This window comes from Lates calcarifer, linkage group LG7_1, assembly GCF_001640805.2.
Source record: "Lates calcarifer isolate ASB-BC8 linkage group LG7_1, TLL_Latcal_v3, whole genome shotgun sequence".
Classification (NCBI taxonomy): Eukaryota; Metazoa; Chordata; class Actinopteri; family Centropomidae; genus Lates; species Lates calcarifer.
In genome coordinates this window covers 19,450,686-19,475,054 of record NC_066839.1, presented here as the reverse complement: position 1 = coordinate 19,475,054, position 24,369 = coordinate 19,450,686, and the positions used below count along the sequence as shown (strand labels likewise).

Genomic DNA, 24,369 nt, shown 5'->3' with positions numbered 1-24,369 from the left:
GCAAATCCAAAAACAAAAAGCACTAAAAAACCCCAAAACAAACTGTAAGCCATTAAATAATTCCTTATGAGTTATGGGTCATAATGTTTAGAAAGACAAAAATTGAACGATCTACGCCTGTATTCAACATACAGATGCAGTGTCTACAGAATGATAATAGTTGAATAAATACATTAAATGAAATATGCAATGAGATATACAACAGATAGTTATAGACATTTACGCATCAAATTGTCGCAGAGGAGCAACACTAAGTTAAAAACATATAAATGTTAGAGATGTTAATCTTTTGTGATATGTCAGCTCTTCAAATAATGAATCAAAACAATTTAGACTTAGAAAAATCACCGTGAAATATTTCCCCGGTAATGATCATTCTAAAAGCTGATCTGAACCAGCTATAAAAGAAAGCATAAAGACATGGATTGAGCACTGAATTTGACCATCCAAGCCACTTAAATGTTTCAATTACAGGAACTGGTATTGTGTCATTGCTCAAAGGGTGAATGATCATAGAAAGACAGAAAGGAGTCCAACAAATGAGAAAACCCCCCATCACTATAGCCAGAGTTTTAGTTGCCTTTCTTTCCATCTTACTGACAGTTGCTCCAGTCTTTGTTGTGTTCTGGATGCTTCGTGCCTGCCTCCATGCTACCATCAAAATCTTTAGGTAGATGGCGAACATTATTATAGCTGGGAGGTAAAATGAAAACACAGCTCCCATAATTGTTGAACTTGTTGTCTGAAATAAAGCACACCTCCTGTTACACTGTCCTTGCTTCGGTCCCAAAATTGTGACACCAATTCCAATTACAGCAGAAACAGTCCAGCTCACCAGGATCATGATCACGACAACACGGACATTTATTTTAATTCTGTACCTCAGAGGCTGACACACTGCATAATATCTGTCTACAGAAATAAAGCACAAGTTCAAAATAGAAGATGTGCACAGGAAGATATCAAAACTGCCTCGTACTTTACAAAGTAAATCTTCAAGTTGCCAGTATGAACCTACAGAGAGTATCATGCTAAAAGGCAAAACTACAACTCCTACTAACAGGTCAGCCACAGCCAGAGAGAGAATAAGATAGTTTGTAGGAGTGTGGAGCTGTTTGAAGTAAATGATGGAGATTATTACAAGTAGGTTTCCACACATTATAAGAACTGATAGAGAGCCAACAAAAATACATAATAAATATGAAGTGGTGACTGCAGTTATGTCAGGCACATTTGATGATTCATTACATAGAAGTTTGTCTTCAACCACATCAATCCTGTATATAAAAAATTTAGATTCCATGTATAAATGATCAACAATTCTGAGATACCTGCAACAACATGCCTAAAATAAAGACATATAAGCATAAAATGGACACAAATATTCAAAGCAGTATAAAGATTTTTTAGTGCTCTGTATGTTTCATACCATGCCAATGAATCCTGGTTTGTGCCTCTGTAGTGATGAGTGTCCTGAGTCTCTGAGCTGATGTGAAGTACTTTAGGATTATATTCAATATTCTGGGCTAATTGGCATATTAAATTAAAGGGAGGGGCATTACATATCCCATCTGGCCCTGCATGATGAGATGTCCCCAGGAGGAGCTGGATGATGTTTCTGAGGAGGGGGACATCAGGAATACCTGCCTAGCATACTGCCACTGTGACCTGACCCCAGATAAGCAGAAGGAAATGGATGGATTGATGGATGCAGAGCCATTTCTTGCTATATGCGGACTATGCAAATGCATAGGGCCCTACTAGCCACCAGGGGGCCCCAAAGCTGAATGTTCAGTCTCATCTGAGGAGAATTAAAATTACCTGTCTTTATCCCTTATATGCTTAATATAAATGTGGGATATAAGAATAAAATAAGTCGCAGGGATAAGCTGTGGCTAGTGTTTTTGTGGCATAATTAAGTCAGAATCATTGGATTCCACTGTCACGTGGTGAGCGACGTCTGCTGACAGGTATGACGGGAATGATTGATAAGTACCCATCATTCCCATTAGTGAGGATATGGATGGCAAACGGCAGCACGGCATCAAGAAGAAGTTATCCTAGTGGGGCAGAAAAACGTAAGAAGAAGAAAACAGAGGAAGAAAGACAGTCCTAAGGATAAAGGTAAGGCATTTGTTCGTGATATGGGGTGGATGAGTTTTTAGCAAGTTTGTTTGGTATTTGTCCTGCTAGCTAGCTCAGCTAGCCTCGGATAAATGCTAGTTAGCTGGCTAGGATTTGTATGCTCATAAAGCCCAGCTTTAGTGTTTGCTTCATGAAAGTTGGCTAAACTAAAATTAACATGTCACAGGTGAATGGACTGTGCTATCCTGCCATGGGACTGACTGACTGAAGGGAGTGACATTAGACCCATCATGGCAGCTATCTCATCGTCCAGTTGAAGTTGTTTCTCAGATATTTGCCACTTATCATTACTTTAGGATGACTTATCCATCCATCCATCCATCCATCCATTATCTATACCGCTTATCCGTTAAGGGTCGCGGGGAGGCTGGAGCCTATCCCAGCTGTCACTGAGTGAGAGGCAGACACACAGATCGCCAGTCCATTCCCAACATACATAGACAAACAACTATTATGGCAGTGGATTGTTGCTCTGAGTGGATTATTGCTAACTCAACTGAGTTAGTTGCAGTCTCCCTCTTTGCCACGTTTATTATCTAATAAACGTGGCAAAGAGGGAGACAAGTTTTTCTTGTTTCTGTATTGGGTCACTGGTCCATCACTGATAACGTATAGAGTTGTGGGTGGTGTGTTACACTTGCCCATGACATCTCTCAATACAGGCTCCATGTGAGTCCATACAGCACGTTCATCGTGTCGGGTAGAGCTAGAGAGAGTGGCATAGAAGAAGGTTGATGAGGCTGCATACACTACACAGGTGTGGATTGTAACCTGCTTGCAGTTGCCACCAAAGTGGAAAGCTTTTTGGAATGGTGATTGTGCATAGGCTCAGGATTATTTGGATGTTGAATTTCCTCATCCACTGAAATGTCTGCAGATTGTGGAGTTAAGTCAAGAACATCAGCAAGCTCCTTTTTCTTTTTTCTATAGTTTCTCTGGTACTCTCTCCACTTTTTCCACATCTTCTCCGGCTTTTGTTTGGAAAGCTCAGCTACTGGAGTGCTTTTAGTCTTTCCCTCTCTCCTTCCGGGTAACTACAAATACATTACAATTTGAAAAAGGCATCTAATGATAGAAAAAGAAGATTCTATTATATTAATTATGATAAAGCAGAAATTTATTGAATAAGCCCAGATGTAAACTTTCATCTTTATAACATTTCTCTTATAATTTATTGGCGTTTTAGCGTGCATAAGTAACTTATTCATGTTGCACCTTTAATCAGAATAATAAATTGCTGATATTTAAAAGAACAGGCCTCTAACAGAAAGGTTTGTACTAGAAGTCAAGTGGTGTACCCGGTTACACCATTTGACATTTCAACTTAAAATCAAATTTCTCAGGAATTATCATAGACACCTATGGAAGAACATGTCTTTGATCTGAACAATTCAAACATAATTTTTAAAGTAAATACTCATTTTTACAAATATCATGAATTTTAAATATTTTTCTGCAGGTCATACCATTTGACATGTACACCCAAGCGTATGTGACCACACCCTACAAATGTCAAATTATCTCATCTTTAAAAGAGAGCAGCTAACCTTGTCCTGCAGCAGCTAGGCTTGTCAGGAGTCCTTCTGTGTAATAACACTTCCTGTCACATGATTTGATAAACAATATTAACAAAAGGGCTCCTTGAATTGTGGTTACACCATGTTGACATTTCAGTAAATTGAGCTGGTGACACGATTTCCCCAAACTAATTTTAATACTCAAAATAATTTTGTTAGCTTACTTTTATTTACTATGAAACAGTGATCGTGTAAGATTATGCCAAACTACTTGATGGGATGTTTTATTTACATTTAAACGTTTTTTAAGCATGTTAAATTAGTTGGTTCAAGTTTTTGCGGTTACACCTTTTAGACATTTTTGATAAAAACCCCTCTAAAATTCTCTTATTGTTCATTAAAACCAGAAATTTTAGACCAGGTCCTTAAAATAAAGAATGTATGCAAGTCATTTATACATTTATCTTTAAAATTTGAGCTTTTTAAATTTACCAAAACTTTACGGACACGCAAAAACTGAGCGTCACGTCATTGACCCTAGAATATTTATTGTGACAATACAGTTAGCTAATTTGAACAATCTTGCCATATCACCAGTTAGATACAAGTTGACCACTTTGTAATCCCCTGTGAAATGTACACAGACATTCCTACTATATCAAATAGTGGTCATCACTCATTTATCTTTGTTTTATTACTTTAACAAATACATTGTGTAAATTAATTCAGAAATCAAGTGTTTACTTTATAACTGGGTACATGCTTTAAAGGGACACTGTACATTACATTGTTTAATATAAAAATAGATCATGAATTTCTGTAGTAGTGCAACATCACTGCAATTATATAGTAAGAATATGTGCTTATCTGTTTTGCTTGGTAACCTAAGGAGCTTTGTCTTTGCAGGAGCAATTCTAAAATATTTTGGAGCTCTACGCGTTGAAGCAGAGGGGTCTTCTGAACTTCCTGACCAGGAAGTCACAGGACCTTCAAGTTCCTCAGGACCCCTTCCTGACCAGGAAGCCCCAGGACCTGCATTTTCTTCAGGACCTCCTCCTGACCAGGAAATACTAGGTACAGACTTATCAGCTCCAATATTTGTAGTATTCTTTGTAGTAAGTTTTTTTGTTTTTATTGTTTTGCAAGTAAGTAATAGCCTAATTTACTTTCTGTTGATCTTGGGCTCGGCCCACTTTATTTATTTATTTTATTATTGTTTTGGGGTGTGAGAATTTGTGTTGCTGTGAAAACTTGAGTTGTGTTCTTGCTTTCAAAATTTAAAGTAAACATTTTTTAATAACACTCAATATCTGTTTTATATAGAGGATTGTTGTTTTTCTTGTATTGTCATTGTTTATCAGTTATCTTGCTTCAGTGTCTCAACTTAAGATGTTTAATTTTAATATCAGAGGTTATCGTGACTTTAGCCTGTTTTGCTTGTGAAGTGTAATAGATTGTGCCATGTTCATGGATCATCTAAGGTATTAGGAATCTTTACATTGTAGTTTGGCAAACTAGGGGCCCCCAAACAGCATCTTGCATAGGGCTCCCACAAAGCTAGAAACGGCCCTGTTGAGGACACAACGCTCACTTCATCAGTATAAACAGCAATATAAACTCAAACACCTCACCACGATTTTAGCTCCACTGGAGGGGAACTACTCCTGATTACCTCCAAAACTCCACGATTTCACCAACAAGGTCCGGAAACTCAAACTGTCTTTGGATGTCATCTCACTTTTCACCTGCATACCCACAGCTGAAGCAGCGGAGACTGTCAAGAAACGTCTGCAGCAAGACAACTCCTTACACAGCAGAACAGAAAATTTCACCCCAGATCAGATCTGCACCCTGCTAGACCTCTGCCTTACCAGCACCTATTTCAAATACAATGAGGGTTTCTACAGGCAAAAGCATGGATCTGCCATGGGCTCCCTTGTGTAAAACTAAGCTCAGAAACAGAAAAAAAGATCCCTGGATAGCCCATATCAACATATAATGTTGACCCACTACAATTTTATCAGAAAATTGTCATGGCAGGAGACCAAAAGACATGGTTACTGAAATGTTATAATTATGTCAGATCGCATTTGAAATTCACTTTGACAAGCAGATATTTTCTCTCTTTAGTCTTGAATTCACAGTCACTGTATATTGTCAAAGCAAAGACAGAATGAGAACATTTAGTTTAGATCTTGCTAAACAGTCAAATCTAGACGTTATTCTTCTTGACAGTGTGTAACCTCCTGCTTTAGTAATTCCATCACAAAATGCAGCCAAAACAAAATGATTGTGAAAGATCATTTCACCATTCACTAATTCCTTATATGTCAGTTACTAAGCTTAACCCTAACCCGCGGCCAAGACTAATGACCTCATAATGTTTACAGAGGCAAAATGTTTATTATGCACACCTGTATTCAATATACAAATGCAATGTCCACAGAATAATAATAACTGAATAAATACAGTAAATGAGTTGGATGGATGGATGCCTGTGGACATTTATTTAGAGACATTAACCCATCACATCAATGCAAACATAAAAGCAACTCAACACATTATATATTGGCCTATACACTGTACATGTGTTTTACAGCTCTTTGCATAGTGCAATGACAATTTGTGTTATGGCAGGCCCTTCCTAAGTAAAGCTGAAAAACTAATAATGAACATCTATATTGAACATATAGATGCTATATTTGCAGAATGGTAATAACTGAAATGTTATAATTATGTCAAAAATGCAGCAAATAAGATATACTATGAGATATATGGATATATATTTATAAATATATATCACCAACAGTGGAGCAAGACTGTCACTGTGCTGTGCAGAGTACAGTGATAATTTGTATATGAATATCTGAGATGAAGAGGAGATATTTTAGAGATGTTATTTTTTAGAGACATGTCAGCTTTTTAAAAATGAGTCAAAAGAGCTTTGAATTAGAAAAATCACCTTGAAATATTTTCCCAGTAATGATCATTCTAAAAGCAGACCGAAACCAGATGTAAAAGAAAGCATAAATAAATGGATTGAGCATTGAATTTGACCATCCAAGCCACTTAAATGCCCCAAGTACAAGGTATTGTGTAATTGATCAAAGACAGAAAGGTGACACATAGAAAAAAAGGAGACCAACACATGAGAAAAATCCCTATTACAATAGCCAGAGTTTTTGTGGCCTTTCTCTCCATCTTACCAACAATTGCTTCAGTCTTTGCTGTGCTCTGGATGCTTTGTGCCTGTCTCTGTGCCACCATCAAAATCTTTAGGTAGATGGTGAACATTATGATAGCTGGTAAAATATAGGTAAAATCCCAAAACAATTCATGTAATCGTGGAATGAATATTCTGAAATAAAGCACAACTTTTCATTTCAACATTTCTCAGTCAAACATCCATCTAAATTTGTCAATTTTGGACACAGAAAATCTCATCATTCTCTCAACATCATCACTTAGTTTTTATCCTGTTTTAATTTTCAGGTCATTGTCTGGATACCAGCCCAGTCCCAGGCATGTCCTTCTTCTGGAGGAGCTAGCTTTAAATTAGACAGGGAACTGGAAATTGAAAAGTATCTAGATTCATCCAGATTTTATATGGGAAAAGGTCTTGCAGCTTCCACTCTAAAATCATATGATTGCGATCCTTTGGCAGTGTTTTGTGTTTCAGTTAATATTTCTGTGAAACCTGTCCACATTGATACTGTTTGTGTTTTCATCTGCTACTGTTGTGCTGTCCACCATTTCAAGCCTCAGTTCATCCATGGTTTATTGAATCTGTTCTGTCCTTTTGTATTGCAGGGTGGTTTGGGAACCTGAATCTGGCCAATAAGAAAAGGCTTAGTCAGTTTGTTAGAGTGGCAACTAAAGTCATTTAGATGAATCAAGCTCAGCTTTCTGACCTTTATGACTGGCAGGTCATATGGAAGGCCCATGCCATATTGAAGTAGAATTGTAGATCACTCAGATGAGGGATCAGTGAGTCAGGCAGACTTGCTGGTTGCTCTCCTGTTTAAAGATATACCACTGAAGCTGAGTAGTGTGGGTTTAGGACAAAAATCTTTAAAAAAAAGGAGCATCTCATAGACAACTGACCTCCAGTAGTGCAACCTCTCATCTGTCTGTGCTGATGTAGAGATGTATTCCCAAACACTCAGCAACATGATCATTTTGTATCATCACTGACAGGTGAAGTGTTTCAATTCAATTTCAAAATTTGCAAAAAGTAGCACACATCCTGTGGACACTGTGTTTGCTTTTGGTTCTTTGTTTTAAGTGTTGTTGGCTCCTTTGTTCTCTTTCTACATAATTAAATAAATAACTGAGCAAAACTAAATCCACCTGGTAATTTGTTACTCTTTCCCCTAAGGAGCTGGTTTGTGAAAGCAGTCAAATAGGCTTAATATAATTACATTTTAGAGTAAAAAACTACATATTTATTTCCATTTAGTTCATTTTTACCCATGAATTAATATATACGTACTGTAGATTTGGTATTCCCTCCCACGACTCACTCAGTTATGCATACTATCAAAACCTAATGGGAGGTATACTGTTGAATGCTGAATCACATCATACCATACTTTTTTGGAATGAACATAGACATAATAACATAGCAGAATATTAGATTTATAAATATAATGACATAAAAAATGTAATCACTTGAGTTTACTGATGTTTCACCAAATTAAAAACAGATGAATATTCCATTTCACTTCAAGTTAGTCAAATAATTTAACAGTAACAGACCTGGAAATCAGATAATAACCAACCCGGTAAAGATAATAACCAGATTTGCCATGAGCATTCAATTACAATCTTCCATTATACACACCTCACTCCTTTTCATCAAGTTGTCACTCAGTCATAACAGTTTTGAGTTTTTGAAATTGCCATTAAATATTTTTCCAGAAATTATCATTCTGAAAGCTGCTCTGAACCAGCTGTAAAAGAAGGCATAAACCAGTGGATTAAGCATTGAATTGGACCATCCAAGCCAAACAAGAGTTTCAGACAGAGGTGAAGGGACTGAATAATCTGTCATAGGATTAAATGTTAAAGAAAGAAAAAAAGGAGTCCAGCAGATCAGAAAAGCTCCCAGAACAGTAGCCAGAGTTTTGGTAGCCTTTCTCTCCTTCTTACTGACAGTTGCTCCAGACTTTGAGCTCTGACAGTTTGTGTTGTGGATGCTGCGAGCCTGTCTCTGTGCCACAAGGAAAATCCTGAGGTAGATACAGAGCATTATGATCACTGGAAGGTAAAATGAGACAACAGAGCCAACTATATTTGAATTTGGAATGTGGAATAAAAAACACCTTCCCTCACAGACACTATGTTTCAGTCCTACAAACATGATACTAAATCCAGACAGAGCAGAGACAGTCCAGCTCACCAGGATCATGATCACAACAACACATCCATTTATCTTAGTTCTATAAGTCAGAGGCTGACACACTGCATAATATCGATCTATGGAAATACAACATAAGTTGAGAATTGATGTTGTCATGAGTGAAATATCAAAGCTGCGTCGCATTTTACAAACCAAGTCCCCAAAATACAAACATGACTTTACAGACAGTGCCATGTTGAACTGCAGAACTAAAGCCCCTACAAGCAGGTCAGCCACAGCCAGAGAGAGTATGAGGTAGTTAGTAGGAGTGTGAAGCTGTTTGAAGTAAATGATAGAAGTGATTACCAGAAGGTTTCCACTAATTGTCAGAACAGAAACAGTACTACCAATGAACATGTATAAAAATGTACGTATTGTTGAAGGAGTTATTGCCATTATGCAAGAGGCATTTCCTGACTCGTAACAGAGATGCATGACGGTGCCATTAACAGTCTTGTTGATGATGATTTGGGGGTCCATGCTCTGTAGATAGTGAAATTTTAGTCAGTTTCACTTTCAGTACATTCTTTTGAATCCAGCTCCACTATATCTGAAGTACATTTGCAAAGCACCGATCCAAGAAATGCTTTCATGGAAAAGAAGTAGCAGTGATTGTTGTTTCTGGAGTTGCATGGTTTTAGAAATGTAGAAACGGCTCCTCCGTGTGCAATATTGTTTATGTCATTATTTTTAGCCATACTGTTTCTCCAACCCCTTACATCCCTAAATATCTCCAACTTGACTGATTATTATCAACCATTTGCCAAAACCCCTCCCCTGAATAGCAATTATCTATTCACAGGACAGTAACCATTACTTGACACTGTAGGACTGTGAAAGGTTGGATTTCTAAAGATGTTAAAGGAATGTGCAGAAAACTTAGCATCTAAGGAGTTTTAAGGGTTGTGTCGTTTTATGTAGTCATTCCAAATCCAAAAACACGAGCAAAAGTGTAAGGGATTGATTGAACAGTGTGTTTATCTGCTCGCATGTATGGCTAACTAGCTTACTTGCTTAATGAAAATGAGCATTTAATTAGATTATTACATTTTGTGAGGTTACAGGTTGCATTAAGAGATAAAGCCCCATTCATGACTAGCAAATCCTGTTTCCCCACTGTGAGGAAGCTGGTCCCAGGTAGTAATACATCACTCTGTCTTGCTTGTCCAAAATATAAAAGCTAAACAACCAAACTGGGTTAATGAACATTAACCAAGAAAAAAAAAATAAGATCACAGTCTAATCAATTTAATAACCTATACTTACAATATATAACAATAGCAGCAAGAACAATGCTGTTTCTTTATAGTGCACTATGAACTCATCCCCCAGGGTCAGGCTGGTTTTGGTCATTTGTAGGCATGCACTGATACCAGTATCGGGTATCGGGTCCGATACCCTGTTCCTGTACTCGTACAGCTTCACCACTGATATTTGGACAAGCAACGTTAGCCTGGTGTCCCTCATCAGTTTAACTGCACAGCAGATTGACAAGGATTTTACTCCGCGAAGAGTCGTCCTACATGCAAAACAGTTGAGGGGTTCGCACACCAGCCAAGTCATCGCAGGTGTGTTTGATGACATGCTTCAGACATGGGGGGTCCCTAAAAGTTCTGTTCATGTTGTGCTACATGATAATGCGAAAAACATGATCAAAGCCATGAGTGACGCTGGACTCCCGAGTCTGCCGTGTGTTGCACACACCCTCTAGCTGGCTGTTAATGAGGAGCACAGAGGAGCGTGGCTGAAATAGTTGGACATTTTAAACATTCCGCCTTAGCCTACTCCTGCCTTGAAGATATTCTGTTTGTTAAAAAAAGATGCAGTTGAATGCTAAAATGTCAATAACAGTACTTTAACAGTACTTCTATTTGAGTAAAATGTGTGGCAGTGCCATATATAATGGAATGTTCAAATGTTAGTCACAGCAATTTCTTACAGCCAGAGAATGAAACAATATCTGATGAACACGTTTTCAAGTAAATGTATGAAGTGTAATGGCATTAATAAATACTTGTATCAGTACTCGGTATCGGCAAGTACTCAGATCCAAGTATCGGTATCGTATCGGTTTGGAAAAAAGTGGTATCGGAGCATCCCTAGTCATTTGTCTTAGGATAGGCAGATGGGACCAGTGGTTTGACATGGCAGTTGATTTTACAGACCTGGAAATTCAAATTCAGAATTTCAAAGTATTTTATTTTATTACAACCATGTGATCTTATACAAACGCTATGTGTGTATGTGTTTGTTCATGATGTTCTTAAACCCCACTACAAGTATACGTCATTTCAAATGTACTTTGACAGCAGAGCTCAGGTTTTGAGACATATCTTGTCATGTCACCACAGATTTTTTCACATGTAATCAAAACTATAATCTTTCTCCAAGTGCTTTAAGTTGCTGAAACATAACCCTGAAATATTGATATTATAGGAAACATTGTCGACAAACATTTTGCTAATACATATGTTTCACAACTTTGAAGTATATTCTATATGTACAGTATCAGTCAATAGTATGGTTTTTCTTTATTTTTATTACTTTCTACATTGTAGATTAATATTGAAGACATCAAAACTATGAAGGAACACATATGGAATTTTGAAGTAAACAAAAGTGTTAAAACAGATTATGTTTTATATTTTAGATTCTTCAAAGTAGCCACCTTTTGCTTTAATGGCAGCTTTGCACACTCTTGGCATTCTCTCAGTTAATTTGTGGAATTTCATTTATTCAGTTGGGTTGTGCAGAGGTGTGTTTGCTACACAGTGAATAGCCCTATTTGACTACTGTACTAATCTACATTATGGCAAGAACCACTCAGCTAAGTAGCTAAGAGAAACCACAGTCCATCATTACTTTAAGATATGAAAAACAGTCAATCCATAAAATTTTAAGAACTTTGAATGTATACTCAAGTGTAGTCACGAAAACTATCAAACACTATGATGAAACAGGCTTTGATGAGGACCACCCAAGGAAAGGAAGACCAAGAGTTATCTCTGCTGCAGAGGATAAGTTCATCAAAGTTTCCAGCCTCAGAAACCGCAAATTAACAGCACCTCAGATTAGAGCCAACACAAATCCTTCACAGCATTCAAGTGGCAGACACATCTCAACATCAACTGTTCAGAGGAGACTGTGTGAATAAGGCCTTGTAGCAGACACGTACGCACTCACACACACACTCACACTCACTCACACACACACACACACACACACACACACACATATATTGGACACCAAGAACATTCCTGTTGCAGGTTAAAGGACGGTCAATGGAATTTACGATTGTTAGCCTGCTCTCCCTCCAATTAAACCATCTCAAGGATGAGGAAAATACAACAAAACCTCTCATTCTCACACCATATCAGATCTTCTATCAACTGTTGAATGTAATACAAATGAAATCGTAATAATGCCATTTTACTTGTTTATTAACTAAAATGTTAGATTCTTTGTTTTTATCTTTGGATAATTACTCCTCAGTAGCAGCAAGTTCTTGTTTATATAATAACTCAGTATATACTCCTTTTAAAAGTCATTGTGTTGTATTATTAATGACTACACTGCATTTTGCACTGAGAAGAGTTCTCATGTATCAAACTGTTCGATGTTTATTGGGTCATGGTGGTAGTCGGATATGTAATCTCCGCGTTTATAGACTCAACATGAAAATAATTTGAGAATCGATACTTCTTAATAACTCCAAGAGAAATTTAAGGGGCAAAACCAGTCATCATCGTTACCACGCCCACGGTGCATCCAACACCCCCAGGTAATAAAAACTGTGTGTTTTCCTTTGTTCACTCTCTTGAGCTCATCCAACTTTAACGTTCACGTCGTCTCATTTTTATTTTCTTTTTCCACGTGTCGCGGCCTACCGCTTCCTTTGTCCAGTCATTTTTCTTTAATTCATCACTCACCACAACTTAAGCATTTAAAACTTACAACCTGTAAGTTTTAATAACTGAGAACAAGGTGCACCCTAGAGCATTCTTTATTTTTTATTTTATTTGTTGTTGTTGTTGTTATTTCAATCATTTTTTCGTTCGTTTGAAGATTTTGGGAAGTTTTGAGTCGTTTGGCCAATGCCAATTCATTCTTAAATTCTTAAGCGACGATTATCAAGTATAGTTTATTATTCATTATCCACTTGCCATGTGTTTGTGAAACAGAGAAAAGGTGAGCAGACATGTGCAGTCACACTCTTTACTGCTGACACAATCTGTGATTTATTCAAAATTCAAGGCACACGTAACTAGCATGGCTACCACAGCATTCTGCAGCAACATGCCATCCCATCTGGTTTGTGCTTAGTGGGACCATCTCCAGATTATGTAAGGGCTATTTGACCAAGAAGGAGAGTAATGAAGTGCAGCGTCAGATGACCTGGCCTCCACAATCACCTGACCTAAACCCAGCTGAGATGGTTTGAGATGAGTTGAACCAGAGAGTGAAGGCAAAACAGCCAACAAGTGCTCAGCACCTCTGAGAACTTCTTCGATTTGGAAAACTATTCCAGGTGAAGCTGACTGAGAGAATGACGAGTGTACAAAGCAGAGGTGTGTCCAAACTTCTGACTGGTGCTGTATATTTTTATATGGTATCCTGTACATTTCTTTCACAACATAATGGTATTTAACATCTTCTGGGGGAAGACTGAGTTGAGACTAGAAGTTTACTGTCAATTATCGCTCTAATTTTAGTAATTAAACTGGTAAGTCTAATGTTCATAACCTGTAAATGATGGACAAAACTTAAAAATGAAGCCTCAGATGTTAAAATTGAAAAATTGTAGCATGTATGATGGAACACCACTCAGGTCAAGCAGTTTTGCACCCAAAGCATTTTAATCTGCTGAAAATACTGAATAACAAGTTTCTGAAAATGTCAAGCTCAGTTTCATTCAGGCATTTTAAAAAAGTTTTAATTGTATTACTGACAAATTACAGTATGTTTAGTTTGGCCTTCACTGTTTGTTAATGGTCTGATGCAATAATATTATGCAACCTGACACCTCTCCTATTAGAGGTGTGAAAGAGTCTTTGGTCCCTTAGCTGCTTTAGCAGTACACATGAGCCCGACTTCTTCCCAAGGTGCGTTGTATGAGCAAACTATGTAGTAATTATGTAATGTTTACCTCTGAAATGTTTCCAACAGAGAAACAGCTAAAACAAAACAAGGATAGCTGATTAACAACAACAGTGACATAACATGGTGATAGCAAAAAACAACTTCAGTAATTACTAAGAGTCCAGTCCAGCAAACAGGAATTCAAAACAGCTAGTCCTCATATTTGAAAACTGAGTATCAGCTATACAGCATATGAAATGAAGACAAAATCAATGATTAATTAAAATGTTGTGTAGCTGTTAATAGGTGGCGCTGAAAAGTTTCGTAAAAATTGCAGGACTGGTGGGGAATCAGATAAAATACCTAAATAGCTTGATGCATCTTCTGTGTGGCTGTATGAGTTCAAATTGCTATATGGTGAGCCATTTTTTCCTCAGTGCAGTGTAAAAGAACCAACAAATACTTTGTCTCACACTACTTCATTAGATTGGAAGTTCCAAATCTTTGCAACACAAACTCTGTGGAGGACACAATGTCAAGACCTCAGTTTTTTTAAACACTTGATGATGACCTTAAAGGATAATTCTGGTTGAACTTGGGCCTTCTTAAGTTCTAAAGTTGAAGGCAACTGGACTTCTTTTTTTAGGCTCCTTGACGATGTTTCACCTCTCATCCAAAAGGCTTCCTCAGTTCCCAGAACTAAAAAAAAAAAAAAAAAAAAAAAAAAAAAATCCAGTTACCTTCATCTTTAGCACTTAAGACTACCATGACCTGGATGACTAAAAACCTACACAGACATCTTGGGCCTTATTTTCCCATTTTTAGGTGTCAATGATTGATAGGGACAAAAAACATAAGAACATATACCTGGAAACCGCAAACAGCTGCTGCAGTGCAATTCAACTAGGCATTTCTGTCACATCAACGTACATCCACCAAAGTGCTTGTTTTTTTCATTGACAGACTCAGATTATCAGGTGTCTGACAACATTATGGGAAAGGATGACTACACAGATAGGCCTTTGTAATAAAGAGTAAGACTCTTTTTGCTCGACTACAGACACTCTATCAACAAAAACAGGAATTTTTCCTTGCAGAACATAGGAGCTGCTGGAAGACTGCTGCCTTGATTGGTTAGTTTGTTTGTGTTATTGTGTGACTTTAAGTGGAGGAAGAAGTATTCAGATCAATTACGTAAGTAAAAGTACCACGCCATAACAACACCTAACTAACCAATGGAGGCAGCAGTATTCTGACAATTCCCCACTCTGTGAAGTAAAATTGGTTTCTTTGTCATTGGAGTCTGGTAGCAACATATAGCAGTGTTTCTGGTTAAGAAAGGATCTAGATGTGTAGGTAAGCAAATGTTTCAACAGCTACATACTACAGTAGTATCTATACCTTCATTTCTGCTGTATAAGTTTGTAATGTTTTGTGACAATCCAGACACACAAGAAGTAGAAATATTATGTTTATTGTGCTATGTGTGATCATTAGAAACGCATCAATATTTCAGCTCACCAAATAAGACATTAAAGGAGCATTGAGTTTCCAAAATCACTCTGATATATTTTCCCAGAAATAGGAAACAAACAGGTTTAGCATTGAATTTGACCTTCCAAGCCAACTAAATGTTTCAATGACAGAAACTGGTATTGCATAATTACTTACTGGCTGGAAGGTAATGCAAAGGAAAAAAAGTCCAACACATCAGAAATACTCCCATAACAATAGAAAGCTAACTTTGTGTTAGAAAACTAACACAAAAATGTTGGCCCTGTACATATGCAGCCTCTGTGGGCCCCTTTCCACTGTCATGCCTTTACAAATAACTGGATTAACAACTAAACACATACATCTGTTCCATAATTTGGGTAATCGTCAATGTTTATAATTAATTAAATAAATTAAATAACCACTGAGTGCTAGCTAAGTGTGTTGCACCATAGAAGTGGTGTAATTGATAGAACCTGGTATTGCTCTTAATCTGATATGACTTATTCAACTGCTGAAGATTTATTTGCATGTTTAATGTTTATACTAAAAGTGACTTTGACCGTTTTATGAGTTCAGCTTGTCTGACATCCTCAGTAAGATGCAAAAATGGTGGAGGTGGTTCTGTGGCTGATTCACTCATTCTCTGTGGATGTTTCTCAAACTGAAGACAATGCTGCTTTATTAATTTGCAAGCTAACAATTATAATATTAGCTAATTAACCACAGTCCATCTTATTTCCCTCACTCCTCTTTTAGTTGTCTGTTTTTACTTATGCATGGTAACATGGTACTATTGCCTCACAGCAAGGGTGTTCCAGTTTCAAACCCTGGCTTGAGGGCTTTTGGAGGGCTGTGTGGAGTTTGCATGTTCTCCCTGTGCAGGCGTGGGTTCTCTCTGGGTACTCTGACTTCATCCCACAGTCCAAAGACATACATTTTAGGTTAATTGATGACTCTAAATTGCCCGTAGGTATGAATGTGAGTGGCTCTCAGGTTACCTGCACTTGGAAGAAACAGATTTATGGACTAAGTTCATCTACAATCTACTAAGATTTAGAAGCAGCAATAAAACAGCAAGACAAACTACAAAAATATGCAGGCATTTATGAAAAGGTAACCTAATGTAACTATCAAGTGTAATGTCAACATCACTTTCAGTTGGCTATCTCTCTTGTTGGATCAATTAGTGGCAATTCCAAGATCAATGTAGGCAGTAACCATCTAAATCTCCCTCTGGATGTTTGATGTAATATTATCTGACCATACAGTATCTCCTCTCAAACTAAACTCAACAGTTGACAACAGACAACAACAATTTAATTGAGACAAGTTGGTCTGTATATTACTTCATAGCAGAGTGACGTGGACACCTGTGAGAAATTAATTGACCAAGGTACTGGATCCTTCAGTTATGACTTCTATGTCCACATTTACCATCAGTGAGTCACACAACGCTTTTTTGCTGTTTTTGATAAACCCTGTTGTGACCGCAGAGCTTATTTCAACTCATTGTTTGAAAAGTTGGAGGACTGCAGTGAAACCAGAAAGGCAGTTTTATTCTGCTGTTAATTCTATGTAAAGTGTGGGATTATTTGATTGACATAGTTTAATATTAATAGTCTATGGACACCCGCTCTAGTATTCAGGGGTTTCTGTTGCTTTCTGTGTAGATCTCATGGTGGAAATGGTGTATATGCATTGAAATACCAATAATGCATTGATTTATAGTTTTATTACAAAGTCTTATTATCACCATATGATATTTTTTTTACTTCCCCTTTTAAAATGTAATGTAGTAATGTTTCCTCAGAGTACATTTTTACTGACTTTGTACTGTACTTTGTATGTGTGTATCTTTGTACATACACACACACATATATACGACTAATTTTACTGCTACTTAAGCAAAATGTATGTTAAGTAACAGTACTTTAACTTGAGTACAATTTTCCAGTCGTCTTTCTTCTCACTGAACTATAGTGATTAATACAAGTTTGGCAGTCCTCCTGAACAAAATATGTCAGATGAGGGGGTAAAATGCAGTGAAGTTCCTCACTCGCATGTGAAAAGAGGCTGGAGAACCCTGCAGTCACTGAGGTAGCACACTGCAATCCACTCCCTCCACAGGCTAGTAATGTAGTTAGAAGAGAGACCTGCTGCAGTGGATAGGAAATCATACAAACCAGTTTAGCAGGAAAAGAAGAAAAAACTCTGTGCCTCTCCCTTTGTCCACCAATTGTTAAGGACTGACAGCACCCTTTAAAAGAAATAACATAGTTGCATGCATTACAGCCAATGTTAAAATGTCAGCTTACTCTAATCGGTTTGGACATAAAACCAGTAAGACACAATGTTGATCAACAATATCAAACATCAGAGAGCAACTATTATTTATCTATCACACCTAATTGTGTTGAAGTGAATGGGAGTGTATTGACTGATATCAAAAGTAAATATATGTTCTTAACTAAAATCTGCCTTCTTATTTCCATGTATTATACCTGTATTATACCTGTGTACTATCCTTATATATTAGTGAGACCTAATAGGGAGGCCTACACAATACATGCCACTGTATACGGTATATGTAAATATAAAAGCAATAAGTTTTTGCTGCCTTAATTAGATCTATAAAATATTCATATCATAATGCTTTTAACTAATTTTATGCATACACAGAGATGTTTATCCTAATCTGCAGATAACTGCTCACAGTTTTCAAATGAGTTTGAAATTATGTTTTGCTTGAATTTGTCTGATTTGTGTTTTTATTTCATCCTCTGGGATCATATAACCCATTTTTTAAAGTCATAATTTGACAACATAGAGTGTAACTGACATTGTTTTTTAAAGTTTTATTTACAGCCCATCCATCACAAGGCTTTTTTCTCTCCCAGGCTTTCTCCAGGTAAATGGAATTTGAACATAACATTTTTATCTTACTAAACAAAGTATTGTTTTTATTGAAATCCCAGTAAAAAGGATAGAAAACAAAATTTTCAATTGTTCAGAGAGTAGCTCTTCCAGACTGACACACCATTCACTTTCAAAAGTACAAGGGAAAGTATCAAATATCAGGAGGGCTTAAAGGGATCTTTGCTTTTTAGATTAATTAAATGACATAAACATAATTCTCAGTACCATATTATTTTTTGACATCCTTCATGTACACAGTTTTGGTGTTGTATGGGTCCCCGTCAGCCCACTGCCTTTTCCCTCAGCAAACAGATTCTCTGAACAAGCAAATACTGACCTTTTCATTATATTTCAGTCATCAGAAAATGCCACCCCTAACCCATAGTTGTTGAACAACATGTACAAACCCTTCAAATTGTAATGCTGTTGACATGGTGTAAATGACTACCAGTTACCAGCTCTTGCATGGGAAGGTCCTATTGTAATCGTAGGAATTCTTATTATTCCAGTGATGCTAAAATCACATTTTTGAAAGCCTAAACATGCTCAAAAACTCATGAAATTTTGCACACGCATCAGACCTGGTGAAAATTGAAAATTGACATCTGATAGGGTCTCATTCATTGGCGCCATGAAATGGCTCCATAGCGCCCCCTTGGACATACTCAAAACCCCCTTGCCATTGGGCTTAGTTTGTCCAAGGTGAACGAAATTCAGAGGCATAATGTAACATGCCGAGCACCAAAAAGTCTCTTGACATCATGGCCTCAAACCTACAGGAAATCGGCCATTTTAATTTTAATTTGAAAATTTTGCTCATTTTTGGCCATTTTTTGGCATTTGGGGACGTTGTATTTGATCAAACTCCTACAGTTTTTATCATATTGACCTCAACCTTGGTCAGGATACTCTCAAGGCCTTCGTGATTAAAAGTTATTAAAGGGTTTTGTTGGCATCGAAGAATATGGCCGTGGCGGCACCTCAAATTTTGATGCCTCGCCATGAAACAGGAAGTTGTGTTTAAGTTGCTGTAACTCAGCCATACTTTGCTCAATCTGCTCCAGATTTCATAGTATTGATAAGGGTTCTGGCATGAACACACCTACATGTCAATATTCACAAAAAATCATAGCGCCCCCTATTGGCAACAGGAAATGACATGTTTTAGACTTTGACTTCCTGTTACTAGCAGGTTGATGTGATCCACTTCAGACTTGGTCAGGAAAGCCTTAAGGACTTAATGATGCCTTATTGTGATATTTTGATGTTCTGTTGAAGGGCATGACTGTGGCGCTGTGGCGAATTTTGATGCCTCACCATTAACCAAGAAGTTGATGTAACTCATGCATACATCATCTTATCTGCCCCAAACTTGATGTGTTTGATAAGAGTCCCGCCCTGAGCACAAAATGGCTCCTGCATACTTTGTCTGATCTGCCCCAAATTTCATAAATCATTCATAAATCAGGTATAGCCATAGTGCCACCTATTGGCAACAGGAAATTATGTGTTTCATCCAACTGGGTTGATCTGATTCACCTCAAATGTGGTCAGACGAGCATTAAGATCATAACGGTGACTGTGAGTGTTCATGGGATGCCCTTGCTGTGTCGCCATGGCGAATTCCGATGCTTTGCCATTGAACAGGAAGTTGTTGTAACTCCCACATGCACTATCCAGTCTGCCCCAAACTTGACACATTTAATAAGTGTCATGGCCTGAACACATCTACATGCCAATATTCAGAAACAGTCATAGCACCACCTATTGACAACAGGAAATGATATGTTTCATCTAAGTACTTTGATCTGAATGACCTCAAATGTGGTCAGACAAGTAGGGATAGACTGATTATTGGCCGGGCCGATTATATTACAGATATTCGGCATTTTGACGCATATTGGCATCACCTTTTTTTTAAATCTGACGGCCGATAAGAGATCAATTTAAAACTGGGTTATTTTGGCTCTGATGCAGCCGCGCCTCTCTGTCTGCAGTCACTACTCTGTCTACAGCATTGTCCCACCCACAGCACCATCTGATTGGTTACACACAGAGCCATGGCATGGGTAACAGCCAATCAGCAGTGAAAGCTCTCACACACACGGCAGAGGAGAAAAAGTTTTGCTGGGTGGAGAAGCTCTGGAGAGCAGATATGTTTCTTTGTTTACTGTAAAAAACTTGAGGGAGCTATTTTTTTGTTTAAGTTTTCATTTAACTTTATAAGACATGCTGCTGAACCTGGGAGCTCCCTGCACTTTTTGTGCGCATGTCTATTGTCTAAGATAAAAAAAAAAAACCTTTAACATGTTGCAAATCTGAAAAGCCGTTTAATCAACATATGCTTAAAAACATTTAAATGAAGTTAAGTGTTGGAGTTTGTATTATTCAAAATTTTGACGCCAATATTTTCACTTTTACTGCAAATGAATATCAGCTCCAAATATCGGTTATCAGCCTCCTTGACTACTAATAATCGGTATCACTATCAGCCCTGAAAAAACCATATCGTCTATCTCTACAGACAAGCATTGATATCATAATGGTGCTGAATTGTGATGACAATGAGTCTTCATGGGACACCCTTACTGTGTTGACATGGTGAATTTCAATGCTTTGCCATTAAACAGGAAGTTGTTGTAACTCCCGCATGCACTGTCCAATCTGTCCCAAACTTCACACATTTACTTTCTGTCATGGCCTGAACACATCTACATGCCAATATTCAGGTATAGTCATAGTGCCATCTATTGACAACAGGAAATAATGTGTTTAATCTAAGTAGGCTGATCTGATTCACCTCAAATGTGCTCAGACAAGCATTAAGATCATAATGGTGACTGTGAGTCGTCATGGTGTCGCCATGGCAAATTTCGATGCTTCGTCATTAAACAGGAAGTTGTTTTAACTCCTGCATGCACTGTCCAATCTGCCCCAGACTTCACATGTTTGCTAAGTGTCATGGCCTGAAGACATCTACATGCCAATATTCAGGTCAGGGCAGTAAGGGACTTCTGACATTCATTCTGTGTCTGGCGGTCACACAGTTGCAGAACTGCGTAGAATGACCTGCGGGGACCAGCGTTGAACGGGCCCTCGCACCCGCGATATATAGTACTATTATTTACTATAAATGCAATCAAACTTTACATTAATGTGCATTCTTTATAACTAGGTAACTGTATTTGATATTACACTGACTAACTAGATGAAAAATGTTCACTAAGCTACTGTACAGTGCTGTACTATGTAGTTCTGTGCTGTACTGTGCAGTTTTGTGCTGTACTATGCTCTACTGTGTAGTTCTGTGTTGTATTGTGCTGTACAGTGTAATTCTGTGCTTTACTGTGTAGTACTATGTAGTACTGTGCAGTACGGTGCTGTATTTGTGCAGTAATGTGTGGTACTGCAGGGATACTGCAAAAAGCATGACTTCACATGACAACATATTACTACTTTGGTTTGGGTGGAGGGCACGGCTTAACGATGATGTCACTACTGTTCGAATAATTGACTTAAATTGGCTTGATTAATTGACTTCAAAAAGTAATAAAAAATCCCATCCCTACTGGTAAGCAATAAGAAATATGTAGGATTGACTCAAAATAAACTACAGTATCAGTGGAATACTGTCACTCATTGCAACAGAATGACTCATTGATGTGTTTTTGAACAGAACTGGAGGTCTGTGGTGCAGAGGAATATCATGATTTAGATACACAGGCAGTGCTTGTCAGAGGGATCAATCTGTTATATAAGAGAAATGAATATGGCTAGCCTCATGCTTTAATCCTAGTCTGTTGTGATGAATTTTTGCCACACCTATTGTTACTGTTCAAATGATGTATATTACATTAAAACAAAAAATATTGAATATGCATCCTTGCAGTTTAGTAGTTTGACAGATCTATGTATCATTTGATCATTACTTAATAATATAAAACCAGAGGTTTCCCCAAACATCTTGAGGATTGTGCCCTTTGTCACAAATAATGTGTCACACTAAAACTAAACAGGTTTATTTTATTTGTATGAAACCTTGTTATAATTTATTATTATTATTATTATTATTAATATTATTATTATTGGTATAATTATTATTATTAATAATAATAATAATTTATCCTTAGAATTTTTAACCATTTACCTTTTTTTAAACTAAATTTTCTTGATTTAAAAAGTACTCTTCAGAAAATGTTTTGTTTTGTGTTGTCTGTGAACAGTATTGTGATGGTTAACAATCTAATTTATATTCCAGAGTGGGAGGCGTATTGATCTGTTGTCACAATCTTTATTGGCATTTCATTTTAACAATCTCAAAAAAAAAAATCAAAACAATTTGGAGTTAGAAAAATCACCTAGGAATATTTTCCCTGAAATAATCATTCTAAACGCTGATCTGAACCAGCTGTAAAAGAAAGCATAAATTAATGGATTGAGCATTGAATTTGATAATGTGAGCCAGTTAAGTGTTTCAATCACAGGGACAGGTGGGGGATCATAAGCTAAAGGGAGAAAGACAATACAAAGAAAGTAAGGAGTCAAACATAAAAGAAAAACTCCCATAACAGTAGCCAGAGTTTTGGTGGCCTTTCTCTCCATCTTACTGACAGTTGCTCCAGACTTTGTGCTCTGACAGTTTGTGTTGTGGATGCTGCGAGCCTGTCTCTGTGCAACAAGGAAAATCCTGAGGTAGATACAGAGCATTATGATCGCTGGAAGGTAAAATGAGAAAACAGGTCCCATAGTGTTTGCCATTACAACATCAACTGAGCACTTCATTTCTTCACATGTTCCTTGGCTGAATCCTGCAGTTATTATTGCAATTCCGATTAGAGCAGAGATACCCCAGCTCACCAGGACCATAATCACAGTAACATTAACATTTATTTTACTTCTGTATGTCAGGGGCTGACAAACTGCATAATATCTGTCTATGGAAATACAACACAGGTTCAGAATAGAAGACGTGCACAGTGATACATCAAAGCTGTCTCTAATTTTACAAAGTAAGTCTTCATGATACAGACATGAAGTTACAGTGAATGCCATGCTGAAAGGAAAGACTAAAACCCCTACCAACAGGTCAGCCACAGCCAGAGAGAGAATAAGATAGTTTGTAGGAGTGTGGAGCTGTTTGAAATAAATGATGGAGATTATTACAAGAAGGTTTCCACATATTGTGACAACAGATAATAAGCCAAGAAAAATATACACTAAAACACATATTGTGGAAGGGTTGCTTGTAAATACATAAGTTGTATTAACTGATTCATAGCAGGGATGTATGTCATCGACAACATAAGTGCCATTTACAGTCGGCTCTGCCTCCATGCGTCTCGATTTCTTCAATAACAATCTGTAATATTAGGAAATTTAGAAAAGATATTTAATTTAGCACATTTGCACAACTACAACAATAGCAACCTTTAAGAGAAAAAGAATGATGATTTTTAGTTCATTTAAGCTTTCCGTTATGTTTGTTCCTTACCTAGTAACACATCAGTATAGTCTGTACACAGACAGTGTCTTGTGTCCTTATTCAGAGTGCCAGTGTTGAGAGCCTTTGGCCTTTGGTACAGTATTTAAAAAAAAAAAAAAAAATCTCATTAAATCAACACAAACGTTATTCATCCAATCAGATGTGGCTAACTACATGCCATTTGCATGACATACTGTGATACAAAACAACAGATAATAACACACCTGTGTGTGTGTGTGTGTGTGTGTGTGTGTGGTGTGTGTGTGTGTGTGTGTGGTGTGTGTGTGTGTGTGTGTGTGGTCTAGGTATTCCTCATGTTGTGAAGACCTAAA

At 37.3% G+C, this 24,369-nt stretch overlaps 3 protein-coding genes across 3 annotated transcripts; all 3 read right to left on the bottom strand.

Moving 5' to 3' along the window:
* Positions 1 to 319: 319 nt before the first annotated feature.
* LOC108895860 (trace amine-associated receptor 1-like) lies at positions 320 to 1,654 on the bottom strand. Its single transcript, XM_051072085.1, has 4 exons — positions 1,644 to 1,654; positions 1,332 to 1,345; positions 985 to 1,167; positions 320 to 912 (listed from the first exon to the last, which is right to left on the bottom strand). Exons 1-4 carry the CDS (start codon positions 1,652 to 1,654, stop codon positions 320 to 322), a joined length of 801 nt encoding a protein of 266 aa, XP_050928042.1.
* A 6,881-nt stretch (positions 1,655 to 8,535) lies between these two features.
* LOC108895858 (trace amine-associated receptor 1-like) lies at positions 8,536 to 9,543 on the bottom strand. Its single transcript, XM_051072084.1, has 2 exons — positions 9,213 to 9,543; positions 8,536 to 9,140 (listed from the first exon to the last, which is right to left on the bottom strand). Exons 1-2 carry the CDS (start codon positions 9,541 to 9,543, stop codon positions 8,536 to 8,538), a joined length of 936 nt encoding a protein of 311 aa, XP_050928041.1.
* A 13,341-nt stretch (positions 9,544 to 22,884) lies between these two features.
* On the bottom strand, positions 22,885 to 23,889 carry LOC108895853 (trace amine-associated receptor 1-like). Its single transcript, XM_018694805.1, has one exon. It carries the CDS (start codon positions 23,887 to 23,889, stop codon positions 22,885 to 22,887), a length of 1,005 nt encoding a protein of 334 aa, XP_018550321.1.
* Between the last annotated feature and the right edge of the window lie 480 nt (positions 23,890 to 24,369).

Excerpts from the sequence above, each read along its gene's own strand:
- LOC108895860 (XM_051072085.1), bottom strand. Across the intron at positions 913-984 it reads GCAACTTGAAGATTTACTTT|ACAGATATTATGCAGTGTGT; the intron begins GTAAAGTACGAG and ends TTATTTCTGTAG.
- LOC108895858 (XM_051072084.1), bottom strand. The coding sequence starts at position 9,543 with ATGGACCCCCAAATCATCATCAACAAGACTGTTAATGGCACCGTCATG. Across the intron at positions 9,141-9,212 it reads GTATTTTGGGGACTTGGTTT|ATCGATATTATGCAGTGTGT; the intron begins GTAAAATGCGAC and ends GTATTTCCATAG.
- LOC108895853 (XM_018694805.1), bottom strand. The coding sequence starts at position 23,889 with ATGGAGGCAGAGCCGACTGTAAATGGCACTTATGTTGTCGATGACATA.